The 25,961-nt window shown below is 40.3% G+C and overlaps 1 protein-coding gene across 3 annotated transcripts; it reads left to right on the top strand.

Moving 5' to 3' along the window:
- The first annotated feature begins 72 nt into the window (after window positions 1-72).
- Window positions 73-14,638, top strand: RNMT (RNA guanine-7 methyltransferase). 3 transcript variants are annotated; one of them, XM_081875112.1, is made up of 12 exons: window positions 73-220; window positions 1,646-1,902; window positions 2,956-3,204; window positions 4,398-4,518; window positions 5,351-5,473; window positions 7,129-7,244; window positions 7,774-7,955; window positions 9,033-9,197; window positions 10,028-10,145; window positions 11,528-11,629; window positions 12,621-12,654; window positions 13,705-14,638. In XM_081875112.1, the coding sequence occupies exons 2-12, from the start codon at window positions 1,678-1,680 to the stop codon at window positions 13,740-13,742; spliced, it is 1,473 nt and encodes a 490-aa protein (XP_081731238.1). In that variant the 5' UTR covers window positions 73-220; window positions 1,646-1,677; the 3' UTR covers window positions 13,743-14,638. The 3 variants fall into 3 exon arrangements, with proteins under 3 accessions (XP_081731238.1, XP_081731240.1, XP_081731239.1); XM_081875114.1 differs by having other exon boundaries at window positions 118-220; window positions 1,778-1,902; XM_081875113.1 differs by having other exon boundaries at window positions 179-333.
- The last annotated feature ends 11,323 nt before the right edge of the window (window positions 14,639-25,961 follow it).

Consider the following 25,961-nt stretch of genomic DNA (forward strand, 5'->3'; position numbering starts at 1 on the left):
CTCTGGGGCTTGTAGTCCTTCCCGGCCAGCCGCATTTCTTGCCGCGTCTTGGTGGAAAGGGAAGGGAGGCACGCTTGGCACGTACGCCCAAGTAGGCGCGCCCGCCCACTTCTTACGGAGGAGGAGGAGGAGGAGGAGGCAGGCGCGCGTGGGTGACCCGGATGCAAAACTGCGCCTCGTTTCCTGAGAGCGGGACGGTAGAAAAACTCAACTTTGGCGGGTGAGGAAGGTGGCTGCGCAGCGGGGCCGCTCGCAGGGTCTGAGGTTCGGGGCGGAGAGGCGGCGTCGGCGGCGTCCTCGTGGCCGGGCAGAGTTAGGCGCGCTGTGCCGGGCGTAAGTTTGGGCCTACGCCGTCGCCGCCTCCTCGCACCGCTTCGTGTTTCTGAGGCCTTATAGGAGAAACGGTCGGTGGTGGGGGGGGGGAGGGGAAGAGTTGTGGCTATTTGAAGAATAATAACGGGCCTCTTTCTCGCCTCTCCCTTCATCCTGGTGTGTGAGAGGCCTCTGGAATCGGGGGCGGGAGGTTTCCACCCAATGGGACCCGCGAAGGGAGCGCCTGTAGCTGTTGGGCCCGACAGCCCTGCGTTGCGGGGCCCGTAGTTTTTGCTCGCGCTCACAATGCGCTCCGGAGCTGCGGTTTCAAACCCTCGGTTCAGAGCGAAGTGAAGGGCTGCTTACTTCTGCTTTGGCCTGGTTCCCAGGAAACTTAGGCAGTCTTCAGTCTGAACGTGATTTTTGCTGGGAGTTATCTCCTTGAGCACAGCGGGCCTCCCCCCCCCCGCCCTTTTCGAGTAGGCGTGCATGGCATTGTTTGGGGGGTGGAGGTGGTCGTTCCCTTTAATGGCAAACTCAACTGAGGGGCCCTCGCGGGATTGTAGACAAAACGGACCACCGAAACAAAAAGAGATGAGCAGCCTCAGGGAACCCCCAAGTTTGCAGGCATACAAAAATTAATAAATAGGAGTGTATCTGAAGAAGTGTGCATGCACACGAAAGCTCATACCAAGAACTGACTTAGTTGGTCTTTAAGGTGCTACTGGAAGGAATTTGTTTTGTTTTTAATAAATAGGAGTTTGTATGGAAGTTATGGTCAAGATCCCCCAGCTGCCCAGTGGTCACAATAATACTAGGTGGGGGACACAGTAATGGAATAGACCATATTGGAAGATAGCAAAATACACAAGAGAGCATAATAATACATATTGCTAAACAGCCTGTTTGTCTTGGCCAAGGGCTTTGTGGGAAGAAGTTTGGATTGCTGAGATAGATGCTTTAAGAACAGTAGATATTTCCATGAACTATTTTAGTTTTTTCATGGAAAATGTAAATGCCACCTTGAGTCTTCGTCTTTCGACTTTGCCTTTGTCTTTGTCTAGAGTCTTTGTCTTTCGACAAAGAGGCTCAATACACAAATGATTTTTATATATATATAAAAAGATTTAAACATCTTGGGATTCAAAATCAAGTTAGGCACAAATGAGCACATTTTAGCATTCCGATTTTAAACATAACAAGAACTCCATTTAACATGCAGTGTAAAACCATGACCACATCCGGTTTATCATGTTAATTATATCAATTATATCTTACAACAGAAAAAATATAACTGTCTTACAACAGAAAAAATATAACTTTCTGTTTGCAGATATTTATAACACAATAATATTTATTGGAAGCATGGCTGAGTTACTAGACAGCGGAAAGAAAAAAAGAAAGAAATTTGAAGAAGCTGATAGTGCAACTGCTAAGGACTCAAAGGCTGATTCCTCTATCATAGCAAATGATGGTAAAACTTCTAGTACATGTGATGAAGATAAGGGAGATGGGAGTGCTCTTGATGACAAAAGACTGAAAAAGATGAAATTTGAATCTGAATCTGAAGAGGTTCCTGCAGATAAAATGGTGAGTGTTTCAAACAGCAATTTTGAAGCCTTTTTCTCTTTTAAGCATTTGTGCACTGTAGGCAGAAAATGTCTGTTTAGTTGTAACACACATTGATCAAGGTCATCAACTTTATACAGTGGTGCCCCGCAAGACGAACGCCTCGCAAGACGGAAAACCCGCTAGACGAAAGGGTTTTCCGTTTTGGAGGCGCTTCGCAAAACGAATTTCCCTATGGGCTTCCTTCGCAAGACGAAAGCCCATAGGGAAATCTCCGGGACAGCGGGGAAGCGCAGCGCGTCTTCCCCACTGTCCTTGGACCTCCTCCGAAGGCTGGCGGTGGGGCGGAGAGACCTCCTCCCGCCGCCAGCCTTCGGAAGGCTGCTCCGAAGCCTGGCGGCGGGAGGAGGTCTCTCCGCCCCACCGCCAGCCTTCCGAAGGCTGCTCCGAAGCCTGGCGGCGGGAGGAGGTCTCTCCGCCCCACCGCCAGCCTTCCGAAGCCTGGCGGCGGGAGGAGGTCTCTCCGCCCCACCGGCAGCCTTCGGAAGGCTGCTCCGAAGCCTGGCGGCGGGAGGAGGTCTCTCCGCCCCACCGCCAGCCTTCGAAAGGCTGCTCCGAAGGCTGGCGGTGGGGCGGAGAGACCTTCTCCCCGCGCCAGCCTTCGGATGGCTGTCCTGAAGACTTGCGGTGGGAGGAGGGTTTTCCTTCCCACCGCCAACATTCAGAATGCTGTTCTGAATGTTGGCGGTGGGGAGGAAAAACCCTCCTCCCACCGCAAGCCCCGGGAACAGAGGAGAAGCGCTGCGCGCCTTTCCCTCTGTTCCCGTACCTGTCCGAAGGCTGGCGGTGGGGAGAAAAGCCCTTCTCCGCACCGCCAGCCTGGCAAGCGGTTTCCATAGGAACGCATTAATTGATTTTCAATGCATTCCTATGGGAAACCGTGCTTCGCAAGACGAAAAGCTCGCAAGAAGAAAAAACTTGCGGAACGAATTAATTTCTTCTTGCGAGGCACCACTGTATACAGATTGAGCTAAGGAATTTTTCTTCCATACCAACATGACTCTCTTTCCACAGGCTAGTGTTACTGACACAGCCAGTTTGGGGGTTCCAGAAGCTGGAAAGAACTTGGTTGAAGAAGCAAAGAGAGATGCTTCCCCAGACCTAGAGATAAAGCCTGCTGTCACGGTGGAAGAAAATAAAGCAGCAATAAATAAAGAATCTTGTGACACAACTGAAAAGGGAGATGTCAGTGCTGTGGACAGCAGGAGAGCAAGAAAAAGAAGAGGGGATCCTGATCTTGACCAAAGCCCAACAAAGAAAAGAGTAAGTGTTTCCATAGCAGTTCAGTCTTTATCCTTGAACTGTAGCAGCACTAATAGGAAAAAAAAAATAGCTACTCTTTATTTCCTTAATCCAGGGATGTATTTCCTTATTCCTCTGGATGTTTTTGGACTGCAGTTTCCATAGTCCCTTATTGGCTATGCTTGGGGCTGAAGGGAGTTGGAGTCCAACATCATCTAATGGGTCACAGGTCCTACAGACTTCGTCTTTGTTTGCATTCATGTGTCATGACAAAACATAGTCAAATGGCTCCTGCGTGGCTCTTCCTGGTACAAGAAACAAATTGTGACTCCCGACTTAGCATTACATCTGAGCTGACTATCTTATTCTTGCTGTATGGATTGCATGTGAAGCTAAGGTTTGATAGGTTGTAATGCTAAACAAGGATTCATAATTCTTTGATCACACGGATGGAGAGTAAAGCAGGAGCAATCTTTATGTTCACAATAAATGATTAAATTTGTCTTAATGGCATGCAGACTGAACATATGGATGATCTCCTGTTAAGACTGCTTGCTTGCATGATTGGACTTGCAGTTTCTCTTCTTGGTTCTCCAGCTACAAGTTCTAAAACAGATTTTGGGAAGGTTCCTCCAACCCTTGGGAGCAGATTTTGGGAGCGCACCCAGCAGGAAGTGGGTGAAAGGAAAAGTTTCACTGCATAGGTCAATTCCTGCTTGTGCTACATTGGATCTCGCCCTATGTGCTGTTTAATCTTAGGAATTTTGTATGAAACAGTACTTTTATATGTTTATTCCTAAAAAAAAAAAAAATCCTTCTGGGTGGGGTAGGAAGCTGGAAAAAGCTGGACAGAGTTCAAGGTAATCTCATTAGTTGCATGAGACATGCTATTATTTCTATAGTACTATTAACTTTCCAAGGTTATTTAAGTTACAGTATTTCTAAGGTTTTTTAAGTACAATAATTTGTTGATCATCTAGTAACGTTCTTAGTTACCAAGTGATTTCATTCTAGATTTCTACATCAAAACCAGATACTCTACCTACAAATCAGTGGTGGTGGTGTTTTATGTTTGTATAAAGCTTATTTTTTTTGTACTGTTCATAGTGCATAATGTGCTGTTCATAGCACATAATGCTACCACTAAGTAGCAAATGAATGCATATAAAGCCTCATATTTTTCACTTTATCTTTTATTTGATGTTCTTGTGCAGCATACTGAAACTGTAGCAGCACATTATAATAAGCTTGAAGAAGTTGGATTGGAACAGCGTAGTATGAGTCGCATTTTCTATCTTCGGAATTTTAACAACTGGATAAAGAGTGTGCTCATTGGTATGGCTATATATTTTGAAATATATATACTTCTAGTGTATTCATATTTTCAGATGCTACTCTGTTGGGATTGAAGAAAAAGCTACATTAGTAGTACAGTTAGGTATGGTGGGTCAGATCTTGCACTTGATTTTTGAATCCCAAATATGAAACCTAATATCTAAAGCAAAAGAACCATTATAATATTAACGTGTTTACTCTGTACAGTGCTCCTTAATGTAATACTAATTTATTGTTTGAGTGATTTGAGTGAATTCTATGATTGAGTGTTGGACTAGGGCCTGGAGTTTACTGGATGATATTGAGCTAGCCACTTTCTCTAAGCTTAACCTGCCTCACAGTGTTGTTAGGATAAAATGAAGAAAACCATGGCTGTCACCTTGAGACGGCATATGAATGTAGTAATAAATGAAATAATTACACTATATTTAGATATGTGTTTCCTACATCTATTGGGGTCTCTGGCTCTCAGTTTTAAGTGCTATGAACTTGTAATTGCAAAATTATTGTGAGCTAAACTACAATATTTTTTCTTTAAGAGATAACAAAAAATAGATGCCAAACCTATACATTTACCTGGGAATAAGTTCCAGTGAATTCAGCAGAACTTATTTCTGAATAGGCATGCATAGGATAGTATTGTAAATGCCTTTTCCATGCTTACATTTTAAATTTATCTCAGACAAATGAATTTTCTTTGCTTTTAGTGGAGTGCAACTTTTTGTTTAAGTTACTCATGAGATGGTAAAACTCCCAGAATTACAAAAGGAAATGCACAATAGATGTATTTTTTTATTTATGCTAAAGATTTTATGTGTCTTTTCTTTCCTAGGTGAATTCCTTGAGAGGGTGCGGCAAAGAAAGCAAAGCATTGCAGTTTTAGACTTGGGATGTGGCAAAGGTGGGGACTTGCTAAAATGGAGAAAAGGCAGAATTAGTAGGCTTGTGTGTACAGGTAAGAAGGCAAATTTGATATGGGTTTATTATTCATAAAACTCAATTTTTTAGCAACTAAAAAATCACATTGCAAGCCAAGTTTCTTCCGGTATATGGGTACCTCCATAGAAGAGTCCTGCTGCTTGCCTGAACCTACCAGCCTTGCCATGGCAAGGATACATGGAACAGAGACTTCGTGGATTATCTTAAGGGTTTGGCAGTTTCATTTTCTTCTGTATCTTCTTCGCAAGGAACTTGATTTAAACATTGAATCACTTAATATTTGGAAATGCATAAACTGTTATTTCAGTTCCAACTATTTAGCAGAACTGGTCTGCAATGCCATTAGCCAGGCTTTGCCAACCTGATGCCCTAAGAATATTAGATATGCATTTCCAATTAGGCCTAATCAGCATAGGATGATGGAAATTGTAGTTCAATAGCATATGGAGGGCCACATGTTCAGCATTGATGCCATATATGGTATATGATATATCATATGTCATCTGCTTACGTTGAAAAACTCTGCAATTGTCTTTAATTATCTTTAATTTAGCTGTTAGCATTCCAGTACTGTATTTTCATAGCAAGTTACAAAAAGTTATACAGAAACAATAACAAACAGAATGTCCCCTCCATCCCTTACCAGTTTGCTCTGTCTCTATGCTAGATACGCATTCCAGGGCTTGACCTTTGGAAGTTGCTATTTCATTTAATGTGATTGCAGCTTGAATTCTTCATTGTTTTGGCTTGAGCTGCTTGTCCTTTTAAGTTCAAGTATTTTACAATTATTATATCCTGTGGTATGGTAAGCGCTATTTTTAGTAAAAATTCACTCTGCAAATTACTTAATTGAGATGGCTACTGGGGTTGTCTTCAGATTTAATGTAAAACTTTATCTGTGAAGGCATCTACTCAAATAGCTTGCTGAGAGTTCTTTAATTCTGAAAGACGAGGTTGCAGTGTTAAGAGTGGTTTTCAAGTCTTTTGTTCAGATATGGTTGTTTATTGCTTTCAGGAATACTTTTCTGCAGCTATTCAAAAGTCTAAATTAGGGTTTTCCAAGGCTGTCACCTTGTGACATATTTGTATTCACTGCCTGCTTAGTATAGCTGACATGATTACTTCCTTTAGCTCACTAACAATAAATGGTAAAAAGCAATCCCAGTATTGACCTAGAGATGGCAGCACAGCCTCCTTTTTGTTTTCAAAAACATGTGTAAATAGTTGTGTTAGGTAAGCATTCTTAAAAAGTTTTTTTATGGTCAGAATAAAATTACAGATAGTCATTTTCTTCACAGCATTAAGAATTCAAATTGAAAGTTGTCATGTTACAAAAAAGTAGTGTACTAAATCATTTTTTTTAATTAAATACTTTTGAGTTAAGCCAAGAATGTGACACAGCTCTAGTTTTAAGAAAAATACACATCTCTTCCTCATGCAAATATTTAATATTAAATTATGAAATCTTTTTGCACATAAGGTGCAAATGCTTTTCTTTGTTTCCTGTTTTGGTTATGTACAGTGATTTTTTAGCATACCCTGTGCAGATCTCTGAGTAGTTGTGATAAGCAGTTGCCAAATAAAATACTTTTAGCCTTCAATTATATACTTGCCTTCTCCTGCTTTACAGCTTTCTGAAGAGTTTTTTGATTATGCGTTTTTTAAAAATAGATATTGCTGATGTTTCCGTACAACAGTGTGAATCGCGGTACTATGATATGAAAAACCGTGGTCGTCAAAATGAGAGAATATTTAGTGCAGAATTTATAACTGCTGACAGCACAAAGGTATAGTTATTCCATGTTTTTTAAAATTAATGGTGGGTGTCTAAAATGTAAATGAAGGGAAAGGTTAGAAAACAAATGTGTAGAAGTAAACCAGCCATTGCATTATTTTCTACATGATTGCATAGTTAAAAGACAAGGTCTGCATGAAAGTATTACTTCTTTGATAGGGCCACTTTATCAGGAACTCTAAATAAGTTAGTGTAACTATTCTTTTATGTGCTGTAGTGCAGATTTTTGCCTTAAAATAATTTATCTACAATATTGGTGTTTTCTTTCCAGCAAGAAATATTTTTAGTTTTAGTTTTTAGTTCCTAACATTGGAGATAGGAAAATATAATGGGTTGCGGTGATTTAACTTGCAGGTTGTCAGTTGAAAAGAGCAGAAAAATAATCAGACGACTTTAGGTTTGTGCCTCCTAGAATAAAAAACTGTGTTTTTGTGGTAAGCATACTGGAACAATGCAATTGTTTTCCCGTCCCAATTTTTTCCTAACAGCAAAAATAAACAATTCTCTTCTGTTTGTCTTAGGAACTTCTCTCCAAAAAGTACAATGATCGAAACATCCACTTTGACATTTGCAGTTGTCAATTTGTGTATCATTATTCTTTTGAGACATATGAACAAGCTGATATGATGCTTAGAAATGCCTGTGAAAGACTTTGCCATGGAGGATATTTTATTGGCACAACTCCAGATAGCTATGAACTTGTGTAAGTATGTATGAATGATGTTTTTAGATAATAATTGGGGGTGGATACTTTTTAGACTTCGTGTAGCATATTTACACATGTAAGCTTGTTGATGACTCTTGGAAGAACTAATTTTGTACTGATACATTAGAATAGCACAGTCACCCACCTTATACACCTGCAAGTGTTTGTTAGGTCTCTTGTCTGCAGTTTTTCCACACTTTCCATCCCACACCTGCCTCAAAATACAACATTTAGGACATGAAAAGGAATAAACTTTCTCCATAGGTTTTGCCAGACTGTAGCCACAAAGAAAGTCTGGCGTCCTCAAGAAAATTCCAGGCTCTCTCCTTGAATTTCCATCTTTTGTCTGCAATAAGTCTGGATATTTTATTCTACTATCTAATAATTCACTTGCCAGCAAATGCAAAGGCCCCTGACTACCTAGTCCAAATATATGCAATTTAGCTAGATGTGCATTCTGGCAGGCAGGGCAGAGTATCTTGGTCTGCCATAAATATTGGAAGTACAGTTGTACCTCTGGTTACGTACTTAATTCGTTCTGGAGGTCCGTTCTTAACCTGAAACTGTTCTTAACCTGAAGCATCACTTTAGCTAATGGGGCCTCCTGCTGCTGCGCCGCCGGAGGAGCATGATTTCTGTTCTCATCCTGAAGTAAAGTTCTTAACCCAAGGTACTATTTCTGGGTTAGCGGAGTCTGTAACCTGAAGCGTATGTAACCCAAGGTACCACTGTATTATCATAAGTCAGCTGAAGAAGGCCAGCAACCTCACTGGTGCAGTTAAAAGCAAGATTATCTGACTGGCCCAAATATTTGGTTAATCTTTTTTCCAGTTATTTAAATTCATAAAAATGAATCAGGGAGATACATATTACTAAAGTTACATTATATACAGGAAGTTAATATATTGCTCTAAATAGTCCTGGGATAGGATTTTATCATTGTTTTACTGTATCCGACTTCATTAGTGAGGTTAGAAATATGTAAACAGGCCCATACTGTTGTGTTATGTTTCAACAAAAGAGACGGTTTTGTGGGTTTTTAATTCCATGTCGATTTTTATTATGCTGTCATAGAAAGCGCCTTGAAGCTTCAGAAACAGACTCTTTTGGGAATGAAATATACACAGTGAAGTTTCAGAAGAAAGGAGATTACCCCTTGTTTGGCTGCAAGTATGATTTTAACCTGGAAGGAGTGGTTAATGTGCCAGAGTTCCTGGTCTATTTTCCATTGCTGGTAGAGTAAGTTTTTATGTTTTACCTTTTATTTTGTGTGTGTGTGTGTGTGTGTGTGTGTAAATGAAAAATGGTTGCTAGAGGAGTGCTATGTCAGCTTTTAGCCACTTGAGCTAAAATGTGGTAATTTGGAGGTTGGTCCATCATATCCTAGATATTTGAACAAAATCTGACATGCCCTCCCTTTTAACCGCCTTCCTTTTTCTTGGCATCTTGTTAAAGCCATGATACTTGGTTTCTACAGGGCCATGGTATCCAGTTTTGTCTTCTATACTGCATAGCTGTTTTGCTTCCTTTCTGTGCCAGGTTCCCTCTTCTCCCCTGCTTATTATTTCCACTATAATGGTTGTTTTCTGGTCTGTGTTTACAAAGGCACACCTGAACCTATTAAAAGTGTATCCATAGCTTGGATACATTGCCACAGTCCACATTGTACTTTAAGGACATGATCTATATAAGTATGCATTGGTGCCAATGCCTAAGCATTTCATAACTAACTTACAATATTGAATATCTAACCCCCTGAGCTGCACTTTCAGGGTGTGGTTGCTGTTATAGTTGGGCATCAGTAGGTGTATGCATGCTGTACTGTGTATGTATATATGATAATACATACGTATTTTAAATGTACAGTACTGTTACTAGTTTTTTTTAAAAAAACCACATGTTCACATTAAGTAGTGGTGAATTTAGATGAGTTGCAATGTTTCTTATGATCTTGTATTGTGACACAGAAGTAGTTTTTGGAAATTTGAATGATGCTTTGATGATCACTCATAATTTGTGTTTTGTGCTAATTAAGCATTTATATTTCTAACAAAATTTATTTTTCCTAGAATGGCCAAGAAGTATGGCATGAAACTAGTCTACAAAAAGACTTTCCGGGAGTTTTACGAAGAAAAGGTTAAGAATGAAGAACATAAGATTCTTTTGCAGCAAATGCTGGCGTTGGAGGTTAGTTTTCAAATGCATATAGACAGATTTGTTCTAATTGTCAGCCTTGTCAATTGTTGCATTGCTTTTTGATAAACACTGTGCAGTAATTCTAAGACAAGTTAATTTATATGTTTACTTAGGCTATACTAGTTATCCATCTTACATTGCATTTGAATGGGATTGTGTTAGGTATGCTTTATTTCACGTACCCTGATATCTTGGTGTGTTCTGTCAATGTACAATCAGTGTGCAGACAATTACACTGCAGTTACATTTCTCATTTATTATAAACATGCTCACTTGGAAGTGTCTTTTTGATAATCTGTAGAACATAATTCTAAGTTGATGTACTGTACTTTGAATTCCTCCATTTCAAAACTTTCGGCTCATTGTAGTGCTAATGGCCTACTTCTGCAATAAATAACAATAATTAAATCATGATCATTAGAAATCTAAAGGATCTTGTATTTCTACAAGTGTTGGGCATGTTACTAAGAGATTATATGATAGCTATCTTCAAATTCAGTGGTACCTCAGTTTTCGAACGTCTTGGAAATCGAACGGTTCAGTTTTTGAACGCCAAAAACCCGGAAGTAAATGCTTCTGTTTTCAAATGCACCTCGGAAGTTGAGCAGCTTCCACTGAGGTACCACTGTATTTTACTCAATTTTCTCTTTAAATTTGCAGACTGCCCTTTGTGCCTTGGTTTTCGAATGTTTCGGAAGTCGAACGGTCTTCCGGAATGGATTACATTCGAAAACCGAGGTTTCACTGTATCTAAATGGAAGATAGAGAAAGCTTGTTTTCTATTGCTCCAGTGGGTAGGACCAGAACCAATGGATTAAAATTACAAGAAAGAAAATTTCTGACTAAACATTAGGAAGAACACTCTAGTAGAATGAGCTGCCGAGGTTTTTAAACAGATGTTGGATGGCCATCCATCAGTGATTCTTTTGCTGTGAACTAGATGATTTGTATGAATCTGTGTCTTACACATCCCAGGCTGTGGTCTGAGGACACTCCTTTCAGAAGCTAAGCAGGTCTGGATCAGGCCATTGCATGGAGCATGCTTAGGAGCACAAGGTGAACACCTATGAGTTTCATCATACAATAAATCAGAGCTATAAATGTGGAATGTAAGGTGACAGTGTTGGTGACACAGAATACATCTTTCATTGGGTCAACTACTAAATAGTATTTGGGGGCTTACAGTTGGAGCTATTATGACTGGGTATAAATACCTCATTTCTTTGTCATTGTTAGCTCAAGGGCAAAGTAGGCATCAGTACATACAATTTGTGTCTGAATTTTCATTTGGGCAGGTATACAACAGTATTTTTTAGTTTGCCAACCCTTGGCTATATTTGCAGTAATTCTGTATAATCTGTTTTTTTTTTTAGAAATACCCTGCTGATGAAAGTTCCAGGCTGGTCTCAAATAAAAAAGAGGACTATGAGCATGCAGAAATGCTTAAGAATGGTGGGAAAGCCAAGTTACCCCTTGTAAGTATCAAGTATCCAGTCTCTGGAGCAGATCAGGCTGCTTTGCAGCCCACTCTTTGCCTTCTGTATCTCAACACTTGGCAAAGCTTATGCATGTTGGGTTGGGTCCATGGAACTGAAAAACTCAGGATAGTGCCCTGAAAATCATTGATGGCCATGTGCTAAGTGGAAAAGACCATACCTTCCTGATAGTGCCATTGTGAAGCAAGAAGTAGTGACAAATGCTGGCTACCAATAGTGCTGCTGGATTTCTGTTCTTTTGTTTTTGCAGAATTATGAAACTTCTATTGCCATTCTAATGCGCTTGAGTACTAGTCTCTCTGGGCATTAGAGCAGCTGCAGGGAGGCCTGTGCAGGAAGTGTCCTCTCATTGTTGCTTTGAAAGTTTTCATCCATGAAAGGAGAAGGAAATGTGCTATATTCCCTTTTGTTTGGCATCTGAACTTTGGCAATTACAGCAGACTTATTTCTGAAGAGATAGTCCATAGTCATAATCTATGGTGCTCAAAATCGTATAGTATCAGCTTTGCAAATTAATCTATAAAAGCTATTAATATATAACTTTACTAGACAGCCTGCCCACCACATACTAATGCAAGTCATTTGCATCCTTAAAATAAAAGAGAAACTGCTTGATTACAAAAACTCATGTGTCTCCTTCCCTGAATGTGCAATCAGGCATAGCTAAGTACATAATAAACCCGTCCCTTTACAGTGAGATACTTCAACTCACTGGTTGATCACCTTCTAAATGTGCTAACAGATCTTTCCCTTTCATTGAGAATACTGAAGTACAGTGGCGCATGTTTTGGCTTTCTGTAATCTGAAACTATTATTGATATCTGAAGCATTAAAATATTGCAGCAGGAAGGAACAGTTTGTCCCTGGAGAGAGAGAGAGAGAGAGAGAGAGAGAGAGAGATTCCTGCTAATTGCTTAAAATGTATACAATAATTTGCTGTCTGTAAATGTGACATTTTCTTTCTTTCAAGGGAACCCTGAGTAAATCTGAATGGGAGGCAACAAGTACGTACTATAACTGATGTTTAAATATTACTATAATAGTTCAGTATTGTATTTTATTCCCCCAAACTTGTTCTATAGCTGTCAGGCTAGTTTGTTTTTAAAATGTAAGAATTTCTCCAGCAGGAACTTTTTATGAGGGTTATCTGCTAAGTACAGAGTTTTCAGGAAAAACAGGCGATACATAGCTGCTATGTAAAAATGCCTCTAGATCACAACTTCATTCAGCTCAAGTACATCACAAAGTAAATTTAGTAGCAAAATTGTTAGCTAACCAAGATTTGTTCTTGGCTGTAGAGCTTGTGGTAACCACAAGCCCCAGTTCAGATGACATGGTAAGCCAAATGTTGGTTTAGCTGCTATGGGAGCACAAAGGACCAGACAGGTGTTGGAGTGACTACAACTTCCTCTCTGGGAATCTGCAGTTTGGTGATTTGGCTTACCATGGTGTGTGAACCAGGCCAGTATTTTTTCTATTAGGTATAGCCAGACAGCTTTGGTGCTATAATTTTTTTGCTTGCCTTTTGGTTTTGGATGCTCATAATAGCTGTCAGAGCTCTTATAAACAGAGCCGTGCCCTGTGTCTGGCCAAATACCAAACCAAATTGGGTTGACCCAGAATTTGGCTAGATCACGTTTGGGGCAGCCCCAAATCACTCCGAGTTGGATCAGGTCCAACTAAAGTGAAGTGGTCTTGGCATAAAGGAGAGAGACGGGAGAAGGAGGACTGCAGGCATCCTGCATGTGTCTTCTTTCCCCCTCCCAACTGAATGTTTAATTAGGATTTAAACCCCCGCCCAACCACCTGAATGTGCAAGGCCCTTGCATCCGTTGATAGGCTGTATCTGAGTGAGGTTGGTGGAATGGGTCAGATTGGGAGCAATCCAAAGCCCAGGAGCACCACTGGAACTCTTCAAGGCCCTATCACCAGTGGCCTCAGATTGGCAACCCTTGCTCTAAGCTCTATTAGATATGTTGTCAGATTTGGTTGTTTATGAACAGAAATCTTTGAAACAGGAGAAGGTTAATGCTTTCTTTTTCCATTTTTTCCAGGTATATATTTGATTTTTGCCTTTGAAAAGCAGCAGTAAAAGAAGACCACAAAAACACAATTGAAGTGATCTAGCATCCAAAGTGACAGCTATTTTATATTTTTATGTTTAAAAGTGTGCAGGACACAACCAAATTGGGCAAGCTTACCTATGGTTTATGGTTGACTGTCTGTGACAGATGGAATTTTGTTTTGTGTGTCTGTCTATACACACATACACACACAATATGATTTTTTTGTTTGGGGGGATGATTGGGTTCTTACTTTTAACAAAGGATACATTTCCTGAAATACTTCGTTTGCGTTCAGATGCATTGGTTCATTACTGACTGCTTATAAACTTACAGCATGACAGTGATCACAGGATGAAGAAATTATAATGTAGCTTCCATCCAGATGGTAATCCAGCTATTGCCATACTCTTTCAATACCTTGACAAGCCAAGGTAGTAAAGGTCTTGGTAATTTATTGCAGATAGTAAGCTCTACATGCTGTTTAAGCTGCCCCCAAGTTTTGAAGTGTTCATCATGCAACAAGTGTTTATTTGAAATCGCCTGTTGTTCTGCTTCACAAAGTTGCAGACAAGCAAATTAGTAAATGTCAGCTGAATTCAAAACCACTGCACTCCATGGAAAAATAGCTGCCAGAGCTATGTAACTGGGTGTCTCCTTTTAGAGGAGAAACCTTTGTTAACCAGTTTAAGTGAATGACGATGTGCTTGCATGCATGTGAGCTCTGTGCATCAGAATGCCAGACATCATTCATTGGTTGGGCTTTTTATCGCCACTCCACAGTGCAGTATTTTCAGTGTTAAATGTGGTTGATGTGTCAGATGGGGAAGTATTTGGAGGAACACAAATTTTGTTGTTTGTGCTCATTGGTGTGTAATTTTTCATAGTATGTGATCAAGATTAAATAGAATTCTGTTCTGTACAAGTGATATGTGTCTGAGTTTTGTTTCCTTATTACATGACTGTTTATGCAGAATGGTCCGAAGAACTGAATGTGCAAGTAGCAGTCACTAAAATAACCCTTAAGAATTTTTGTCACCGAGAACTTTTGCAAACTAGCTGAGCTTTGGAAAGCAGCATAGAAACACAGTAGAATAAAGTTAATTACATAGGGTGAAATTTAACATTACTGTGAGCCATTTTAGTGAATCTTTGAACAAGAGATCCTTCAAATATTTAGAGGAAGTAAACTGCACATCAGAACTGCTTTGCATGTCATGATTGTCCTTTGTGCATGTTTGTATCTTGCTGTGTGTGACACAATACATAACTACATATATATGGTAAAACACATGTTTGTGTTCATCGAACATGAGGGATATGTGTAAGGAATTGTTAATTGAATATTGCCTATAAGATTTAGGCTATATAAACTCATGTCGAGACTTATATCCTAAGGAAGCCTAATCAGAGCCCTGCAAAAGCATCCAGTCTTTTCAATGAAAGCAAAAATCTTTTGTTAAACAAGAACATGAAAGACTAAAGGAAATATGGTAGGAAGCACTTTGCAAAGGCAGAAATCAAGAGAGCCTAGAAGGTAACAGACCTCTCTATCAGATTGAGTGAGGACTGCAAGAAGCAGCCACAGTCCTGTAGATCACAGGAATACGCCTTTTATACCACCTGATTGTTTTAGATATAGATGTTAGGGATTTAACCTGGACAACTCTGTGGCCTCTGAACTTTGATTAAACTTCACTGTTGGAGGTTAGCCCTACCATCACTTGGTTTACAATGTGTATTTTCACCAATCGCCGGTGTTTTCTAGAGATCCCTCCTGAGCACATGAAATAAAGGAGACACAGCTGTAACATGTAATTTCAATTATTCTCTGGTAGTTATTGAAAATTGCTCTGAAAATATTCTGAAAACAGTGAAGGGGAAGCTACTCCCCAAGAAAGTTTCAGCTTTAAAAATGGGCAATTGTTAAATGATTTTTCAAATATTTCCACAGCTTTATCCAAAAGAACACATGTTGGAGAATAACCTTTAGCCAGGAATAATAACACATTTTATATACTTCTCACCAGAGGTGTTCCTTGTACCAAGGGTACAAGGAGCTGTATCTGCTCCCCTTCTCCGCCCAGAAAAAATCGCTTTGCTGCAATAGCCACATTAGAAATTACTACATTTTACGTGACCCAAGTACAGTGGTACTTCTAGTTGCATTCCGCTCTTGTTACGGACTTTCAGCTTATGAACGTGGCAAACCCGGAAGTGTTTACTTCCAGGTTTGCCACGCACAGAAGTGATCTGCACGCTTTGTGCATGCGCAACAGCGCTTGATTGCGCCGCACACATGCGTGGAAGAGGCGCTCTAGTTGCGGACTTTTCGGAGTGCGAACGGCACCCTGAAACGGATTAAGTCTGTAGCTAAAGGTACCACTACTTGAAGCATCTGGAGTGAGGGCAAGAAGGAAGGGCGAACATGTGCACACCTTTGTGCCACAGTGCAAGGACAGGAAGCTTCTCCTGTGTTTGATCTTGCCACAACAACAGCACCACGTTACACATACCTTTCTTAATTATTTCCCACTCCGTTTCATCTACACAGGCTAATTATACACATGCAGCTATAGTAACCATTGATTTGTGGGAATGAGAGAACTTTTGGGTGGGGAATGGCTGTCTTGCTGTTAGAAATACTGACACCAGCCTTTTTCTTCAGTGTTGGCCCAGGGCAGAAATCGGTGCCTCTATCTCTCACACACACCTTGTTTCCACATTTATTTTTCATGCATTTAGATGCATATGAAAACATTTCTATGCCTGTAGCATCTCTGTTGCTTAAAGAACAGAAATCTTACACTCCCTGTAACCTTGTTTGAGCACTCATGCTTTAAATTCACACTTTTATGTAGCCAAAATTTATTGGGCCATTTTGGATCATTAAAGGTCATATCCCATATGTTTGTGTGAAGCTGGTATATTGGTACCACTTCTGTTGTCTGCTTGGATAAAGCTTGTCTGAGTGGCTGGTAGGATTTCAGTTCTCTTTCTGTCTGCCACCCCCTGCCTTTATTCCCCATTGATTACTTAAGTTATGTAGTCTTGAGAGGGCCAAGTTAAGATGGCTGAATACTGCTGAGGCCCACCAGTCACTAAATGGTGGTGCAGTGAAATAGTGAGCACAAAATGGTAGCAGGTGGAAGCAGAGTAACATGCTTTGCTGAGCACTCCGGGAGAAATGACAGATATATATATGGTCAATGAAGAATATCATTGCATTGCTATTTCCCTCCATGTTTCTATAGAATTTCCCAGGAGCCTTCCAAAAAACAAACAAAGGAAAATAAGCTAATTTAGTTCACCCTGAACTAGGGACCTGGGATATTGTATAGGCCAGGGGTGGCTCTTTTGGTGCTCTCCAGATGTTGTTTAACTACAGTTCCCATCATCCCTGACCATTAGCCATTCTGTCTGGGAGTGATGGGAGTTGTAGTGCAACAACATCTGGAGGGCAGCCCATTGGCAGAGGAGAGGCAAAGGGTTTCAGAAAAAAAAGTGCTGTCCTGGTCCACTCTTGTGCTCCTGTTCAGTTTCTTTGTCTTTTAAAAATCCTAGATGCGGATTAAAGTTTGTCTGGATGCCATTTTTAACCCCTTGACAGAGTGAGCAAGCGTGTGAGGAATGACAATATAGTATGCTTGGATTATCTGAAGGCTTTGTGTTGATGGAAATCAATCATCCCTGGCTTAGGAGAATGAAATAATCATTTGGCAGCACATCAGCCGTTTGTGATGACATCCAGTGTGTACAAGATGTGAAATCAAAGTCTAGGGATAAATGGTCCATTTCGACTGTGGGGAAGGTTAAATAGTGAGCTCCCAAAGGACTTTCACATTTTTTTAAAAAGTGAAAAAAGTCTTTAGTGTAGTGCCAAGATTTGCACACATGAATTATTCAATCCAATCAATTCCTCTTCCTATTGTGAAGTGTTACAAAAGAATCTTGCAAAATTAGGTGAACAGATAATTGGGGGGGGGGGGAATCATACTTATATATGCCAAATAATATAGCAGACACAGTTAGTTGCTTTTAATTTTCTTTTTAAAAAATCAATCCCATCCACTGCTATAGTAGAGTGCTGAGAGTTTTTAGGAGAGCCCTATTCTCACAGAGTTACAGTTGCCAGAATTGTTTAATAATTAGTCCCTCTTCCCAGAATTGGAGTTGGAATAAACTGGAAATGGAATAAAATGCCATGATAATACAGCCACATTTTTGCATTTTTCCATACTTCCGCATCAGTTTACACTGAAACCAGGAATAATAATAATAATAATAATAATAATAATAATAATAGTAATTTATTTATACCCTGCCCATCTGGCTGGGCTTCCCCAGCCACTCTGGGCGGCTTCCAACAAAATATTAAAATACAGTAATCCATCAAACATTAAAAGCTTCCCTAAACAGGGCTGCCTTCAGATGTCTTCTAAAAGTCTGGTAGTTGTTGTTCTCTTTGACATCTGGTGGGAGGGTTTCCACAGGGCAGGTGCCACCACCAAGAAGGCCCTCTGCCTGGTTCCCTGTAACTTGGCTTCTCGCAGTGAGGGAACTGCCAGAAGGCCCTTAGCGTTGGACCTCAGTGTCAGGCTAAACGATGGGGGTGGAGACGCTCCTTCAGGTATACTGGACTGAGGCCATTTAGGGCTTTAAAGGTTAGCACCAACACGTTGAATTGCGCTTTGAAACGTACTGGGAGCCAATGTAGGTCTTTCAAGACTGGTGTTATATGGTCTTGGTATCAGCATCACCCTTGAGCCAGTGTAGGAGATCATCAGGAGATTCTTGGGTATGGGAGGGGTGAAATCTCCTCATCCTCCCCCATTTCATCCGACCATTCAAGAAGCTTTAACATAACTGCAATTTACACACACACTCCAAAAGTTGTTCTCTGCTTACAACCTTGGTAACATATTTGCAGGTATCTTTCTCCCCCTTATCTAAGACACTTTATCACATCATTAAACAGTTACTACAACCACTCTGTGTCTATTAGGAAAGAGTTAAAACATAAATCTCAACCTGTAGCTCACACAAAATACACACTGTGAATACACAAATGAATAAGCAGCTTCTGGAAAAATCTTCACACTCATTTCTTCCTCTCAAATACAAATTAACATTTCTAATTAGGCAGACTTGAACAAACCACTTTAAACACATGCTTGCTCCTTCAATCCTGATCCTTCAAATGTCAGGTAAGGAAATAAATGCAACGTTTTGTGCTATTACTCTCAGCACACTTCATGCTAGGTTTAAAAACCCCACCAGAGTTGCATGTGACCGCAGCCTTAGCGAACTCTTCAGAAAACCTTTTCGGTGGTACACCCTTGGTTGTTCTCTCGGATCTGCGCAAAACTCTTTGATCCTCTTGTTCTGATGCTTCCTCCTCTTTGGGAGAATGGGGAGCTAAAGTATATGAAGCTGCTAAGTCTGAGTCAGCGTCAGACTCACCTGAGGCTTTTGGGCTCTGATAATCTGTGCCATCATCTGGAACTACATTGGCATCAGGATTATCAATCACATCAGAACTTGCCTCCCTCTTAACTTTCTTTGCCCCTTTTGCACCATCATCACAAATGGGATGGCACTGAAAAACGCCAACTCTGTCCCATTGTGGATTGTCATCAATGCTCCTGGTCAGCCTTATGGTTTTCGTGTCTGTGTTCAGGACACGATAAGACCCTTTCTCATATCCTAGGAAAACACCATGTTCTCCATGCTTACTCAGTTTGTCACCCTGCGAGGTGTGCACCCAAACCTCCGACCCAAAAATTTTAAAATGCTTCACAAATGGCTTCCTTCCGTGAAGCATCTCATATGGGGTGCAATTTACACTAGACTGGTACCTCCTGTTATACACGTAACAGAAAAACGAAAGAGCTTCGGCCCAAAAAGGATCGGGCAGCCCCGAATCATGTAACAGCGTTCTAATTCCTTGCTGCAGGGTCTGGTTCATTCTCTCACATAAACCATTCTGCCAGGGCGATCTGGGCGTGGCAGTCCTATGCTCAATGCCCTGTTCAGAAAGAAAAGCCTCAAACTCTTCTGAACAAAACTCTCCACCCCTGTCAGTGAAAAAACAATGTACATTCTCATTATGTACATTCCTGAGCCATTTACAAAACTGACGAAACTTGGTAAAGGCTTCAGACTTTTTCTGCAGCATATAGATCCATGCATATTTAGAGTAGGAGTCTATCAAAACCATGAAAAACCTTGAATTGCCTCTAGAAAGCGCTAGAGGCCCCACTAAGTCTGCATGAATGACTTCGTATGGTTTCTTGGCCTCTCTCCCAGACTCTGTACCTTTGGGAGCTTGCCTTGCCTTACTCTCAGCACAAGAAACACATTTCATGTGGTAGGGACATTCTTTCAGCTTCATACCCTGAACCATATCAGGCATTTTTGCCACAGCCTGGAAATTCAAATGACCATAAACACGGTGGTAATAATGAATACATTGGTCATGCAACTTCTCATTCTTTTCAACAGATAAATTGCAACACTCTTTCTCAGTTGCTTCTGCAGTACCTGTACCTGAAACAAAAGGCAATTGATACAGACCATTTACACATTTTGCATATAGAATGAGCTTGCCATCTCGACGAATTTCACAGCGAGATTTAGCAAACACCACCTTAAAACCTTGATGATCAAGCTGGGAAACACTCAACAAATTGTCCTGAATATCAGGCGCATACAGGACATTCTTAATAGTTGCATTCAGGCTCTTTAAGAACACAGTTCCCTTAGCCTCACTCGTGAGAACTGTCCCATCTGCTTGATGAATTTCTTTCTCTTGCTTCTCAAGCTGAACAAAGAGATCCTTATCTTTGGCTACGTGGTTGGTACAGCCAGAGTCGATCACGAAGAAACTCCGCCCACGTTGATTGGAACAGCGAGAGATCAAGGCCTTTGAAGTAGCAGGTGCTTGGGGATTTCGTCCTCCTCCCCCTCTGCCTCTGAAGTTTCCCTTCTTCTTTGAAGATTTCTTGCAGCACTGGAAACTCAAATGGCCTTGTGCTCCACACGAAAAGCACCACCTCAACTTTAGTGCTTTAACAGCAGCAGTTTCACTTTCACCTTCCCCTGCTGAAAACTCAGGCACATTTTCTTTTTTCTTTTTTTTTTTAAATAATTTTTATTCATTTTTCAAACACATAATAAAAACAAACAAAACACAAGACAAAAACATACAAAACATTTAAACATGTATAATTTCATAATCTTATTTTCATACACCTTCTTTCCTCCGACTTCCCCATACCTCCCTTTCGCTGCATCCTTATTTTGAAATTCTTTAGCAACCCTTTAGTCAGTTTGTCTATTAGTTCCCTTTCATTACGTTCCCATAAGCTTGTTAGTTACAGCTGTAATTCTCTACTTCTTACCCCTTGACATCTTAACATTCCTCAATTTTACAACAATTTTTAAGATATATTTTGAATTTCTTCCAGTCCTCTTCCACTGTCTCTTTCCCCTGGTCGCGGATTCTGCCGGTCATCTCTGCCAATCCCATAAAGTCCATGACCTTTGTCTGCCATTCTTCCAGAGTAGGTAGTTCTTGCATCTTCCAATACTTTGCCAGAAGAATTCTTGCTGCTGTAGTAGCGTACATAAAAAAGGTCCTATCCTTCTTTGGCACCAATTGGCCAACCATGCCCAGGAGAAAAGCCTCAGGTTTCTTAGGAAAGGTCCACTTAAGGACTTTCTTAATTTCATTATAGATCATTTCCCAAAAGGCTTTAACCCTCGGGCAGGTCCACCAAAGGTGAGAAAAAGTACCTTCATGGTGCCAAAGAAGGATAGGACTTTCTTTATGTATGCTACTACTGCAGCAAGAATTCTTCTGGCAAAGTATTGGAAGATGCAAGAACTACCTACTCTTGAAGAATGGCAGACAAAGGTGATTGACTTCATGGGACTGGCAGAGATGACCGGCAGAATTCGTGACCAGGGGAAAGAGGCAGTGGAAGAAGACTGGAAGAAATTTAAAATATATCTTAAAAATTGTTGTGAAATTGAGGAGTGTTAAGATGTCAAGGGGTAAGAAGCAGAGAACTACAGCTGTAATTAATAAATTTATGGGAATTTAATGAAGGGAACTAAATGGATAAATTAACTAAAGGGTTGCTAAAAAAAAAATTTAAAATAAGGATGCAGCGAAAGGGAGGTAAGGGGAAGTCGATTGAAAGAAGTTACAAGAAGAACTTCCGGGTCGGCGCCATCGCCGAATGGCGGACTCCCTCCGAGCTCCGGAGGGAGCCTGCACGGCAGGGGCTGGGTCCTACCGCACCGGCGATGCGGGGACCCTTAAAAACCACGGCCACGGGGGCCGTGGACATGGAGACTCGGCTGACACCGTTAGCGCCCTCCCGACTCGTGAAGGAGCCTTTTTAAAGGCTACGGATCGGGTGCCGGGGAGAAGCGTGGTGTTTTGAGTCCTCTGCTATCCCTGCCGTGCGAAGCCGCATGCCATTCGGCGGAGAGCGCTGGCTTTTTCCTTTGAAAATTCGGACCTAAAAGAACAACCCGTAAGTAATTGGAACTTGGACTAAAAAGAGGGACAAAAACTTTAAAAATTTCGGAGCGAGCGGGGGAGGCGCAAAAAAGGAAGTCAGCCACCCCCTCCATTGTAGAAGGGTCAAAGCAAAGGATCTGATAACTAAGATCGGAGTAACATCATTTTGGCAAGTTTTTAACCTCACGAGTGAAGAATATGAGATTGAGCTGGAGGAGGAAAGTAGAATTCAGACTTAAAAACAACCCCCCCTGGAACCCCGGGAGCGATCGATGACGGAGTTTGGAGAGGAGAAAGGCAAGTTTTGACAGCTGTCAAAGAGCTGTCAAAGCGGAAAATAAGATAGAGACTATGTTACAAGGACTTTGCTGGTTATATTTGTTATAAATTGGATACAAATTGTTTTAAATAAGGATTATAAAGTTACTAGGGCTAATGGACGCGATCTGGAAGAGAACTCAGTTTTTGCAATCCACCTAGAGGAGCCGAGGGATATTACAAGTGGTTTTAGCTGGAAATTGGAACAGAACTGTTTATCTCCTGGGAAACTGCAGAAATGGAACATTATTATGACTACAGAGGCCACTACACCGAAGAAGACAATGGAATCATCTGTTGTGGAATGAAAGGAACTTGACGTAATGTTTTGTTTCTGAATAACAAGCCTCTGTAAAGGAACTAACTTTTGGAATTAGGACATTTGTGCAGGAAAACAGGGACAGAAAGAAATAGAAAGAGGAGTGTGATCAATAAGAACAACAAAATAACAAGAATTGGACCAAGTCAAAAGTGGGGACGTTTGGGACATCCAGATTTGACAAGCTTAAGGATTATAATTTGGAGTTTTTCACTCCTGGATATAAAAATCTGGATGGAAAAAATGGGCCTTTCTTTGAGACAGAATCCTTCCATGATTGGACATTCGAAACTAAAGAGGACTGGCAAAGGACTATGACTTAGAGAGACGTGGAAATATCGGACATTGAGGAACATTGGGAACGCAACCGGGAAAAGGGGGGGTGGGAAATGTGGAATCCAAAGGGCGTAAACTATGTTTTATTTAGGCTATATACATCTACATGGTATTCTAAAGTGGGGAACTCGTGGTGGGAATAAGCCGATTTTAGGGGAATGGAAAATAATGTTGTTTTTTTTTAAAAAAAAATTTGGGTTAAGGATAACAAGTCTGAATTGAGGAGAAGAACTTGTTGAGATCATTTGAGAGATTTGGAATACAAGGGGGGGAGGGAAGGGGAAGTCCTGAAAGGATGTAATTGGAAAAAGATTTGAAATTGGATGTTTTATTAATTTGTAATTAATTGGAAAACTTTAATAAATATTATTAAAAAAAAAAAATGAAAGAAGTTACAAGAAAATAAGATTATGAATTTATTTATGTTTGATTTGTTTATGTTTGTTTGTATTTTGTGTTTGTTTTTTAATTATGTGTTTTAAAAACTGAATAAAAATTATTATAAAAAAAAAAGATAAAAAGTACCTTCAGTCTCATTGCATTTCCAACATTTGTTATTGGGCAAATGATAAATTTTTGCAAGCTTGACTGGGGTCATGTACCACCTATAGATCATTTTCATTATGTTTTCTTTTAAGGCATTACATGCCGTAAATTTAACACCGGTGGTCCATAACTGTTCCCAGTCAGCAAACATAATGTCATGACCGATGTCTTGTGCCCATTTAATCATAGCTGATTTCACCATTTCATCCTGTGTATTCCATTTCAACAGCAAGTTATACATTCTTGACAAATTTTTTGTATTGGGTTCTAACAATTCTGTTTCTAATTTTGACCTCTCCTTCTGAAATCCTATTTTCCTGTCCTGCTTAAATGTCTCATTTATCTGATGGTAATGCAACCAATCTCGAACTTTGGACTTTAATTTCTCATAACTCTGGAGTTTAACCTTTTCACCATCTTGTTCTAGAATTTCACAATATTTTGGCCATTTAGAGTCCATATTAAGTTTTTTCACCGCCTTAGCTTCCATTGGTGACAACCACCTGGGAGTTTTACTTTCCAACAAATCTTTGTATCGAATCCAAACATTGTATAATGCTTTCCTGACGATATGGTTTTTAAAACTTTTATACACCTTTGCCTTGTCGTACCATAAATATGCATGCCAACCAAAGTTATTGTCATACCCTTCCAAATCCAAAATGTCTGTGTCTTCAAGAAGTAACCAGTGTTTCAACCAGCAAAAAGCTGCCGATTCATAATAAAGTCTTAAGTCCGGCAGGGCAAAACCCCCTCTATCTTTTGCGTCAGTTAAAATCTTAAATTTTATTCTGGGCTTTTTGCCCTGCCAGACAAATTTAGATATGTCTTTCTGCCACTTCTTGAAACAGTCCATCTTGTCCAAAATCTGTAACGTCTGAAATAAGAATAACATTCTAGGCAATACATTCATCTTAATAACAGCAATTCGGCCTAACAAGGAAAGTCTCAATCTAGACCATATTTCCAGATCTTTCTTTACTTCTGTCCAACACTTTTCATAATTGTCCTTAAATAAGTTGACATTCTTAGATGTTAAGTTCACCCCCAGATATTTCACTTTTTTTCGTTATTTCCAGACCTGTTTCACTCTGAAACCTCTCTCTTTCTTCCATTGTTAAATTTTTTTCCAGCACTTTCGTTTTCTGTTTGTTCAATTTGAATCCTGCTACTTGACCAAATGTCTCAATTAGTTCTAATACTCTTTTAGTACTAGTGTCTGGCTATTGCAAAGTTAATACTAGGTCATCTGCAAATGCCCTTAGCTTGTAATGTTTAACTCCGACCTGAATTCCTTTAACCAACTGGTCCCTTCTAATCATATTTAACAAAACCTCCAGGACTGATATAAAAAGCAAGGGGGATATTGGGCATCCCTGTCGTGTACCTTTTTCTATAGATATTTCTTCCGTTACCACATTGTTTACAATTAACTTTGCTTTTTGTTTAGAATATATTGCACCTATACCGTTTTCAAAGCCTTGGCCTACCCCCATCCCTTGGAGATTCTTCTTCATAAAGCTCCAACAAATATTGTCAAAGGCTTTCTCCGCATCCACAAAAATCAAAACAACCTTCCTGTTAATGTCAACTTCTAACAACTCCAAAATGTCTATAATGTTCCTCACATTGTCTGACATATGTCTCCCTGGGAGAAAGCCAGCTTGGTCCTTATGAATCTCCCCTAACAATACTCTCTTCAATCTTTTTGCCAAAATGTCTGCAAAAATCTTATAATCCACATTAAGTAAAGATATAGGGCGGTAGTTAACTCAGGCACATTTTCAAGCACATTTTTAGCAGCACAGTCCCGGCTTTCTTTAACAGCCTGTCTGCGATCCCATTCATTCAGGAGCACGCTAGACACATAATCTTCTGTTAGCCGGTTGGAAGGCATTGTAGAAATCTGGGCAGCTACTCCATCTTAAGAATCATCTAGGCTATTTATCATCAGCATTGCAAACACAGCCTCTGAAATAGCCAGGTCTCGCTGAACAAGGTCCTGTCTGAGACGCTTTAACTGAGATAGATGGCTAGGCAAATCACCACCTTTCTGCAACTGTAACCTGCACAGCTTCTTGAAGAAAATCACACTGGAACCAGCATTTTGTCTCAGATGCATATCTCTCAACTTATGCCAAACAGCTTGTGCAGTCTCTTGACCCTCTAAGTTCACCAGCAAGTGGTCTGAAACAC

The sequence above is a fragment of the Podarcis erhardii genome (assembly GCF_964252035.2).
Source record: "Podarcis erhardii genome assembly, chromosome: 8".
In the NCBI taxonomy this organism is placed as follows: Eukaryota; Metazoa; Chordata; class Lepidosauria; order Squamata; family Lacertidae; genus Podarcis; species Podarcis erhardii.

Bases quoted from the DNA above. Each gene is read 5' to 3' on its own strand.
- RNMT (XM_081875112.1), top strand. From the start codon at position 1,678: ATGGCTGAGTTACTAGACAGCGGAAAGAAAAAAAGAAAGAAATTTGAA. The intron at 3,205-4,397 runs GTAAGTGTTTCC...GTTCTTGTGCAG, and splicing joins AAAGCCCAACAAAGAAAAGA to CATACTGAAACTGTAGCAGC. The intron at 7,956-9,032 runs GTAAGTATGTAT...ATGCTGTCATAG, and splicing joins CCAGATAGCTATGAACTTGT to AAAGCGCCTTGAAGCTTCAG.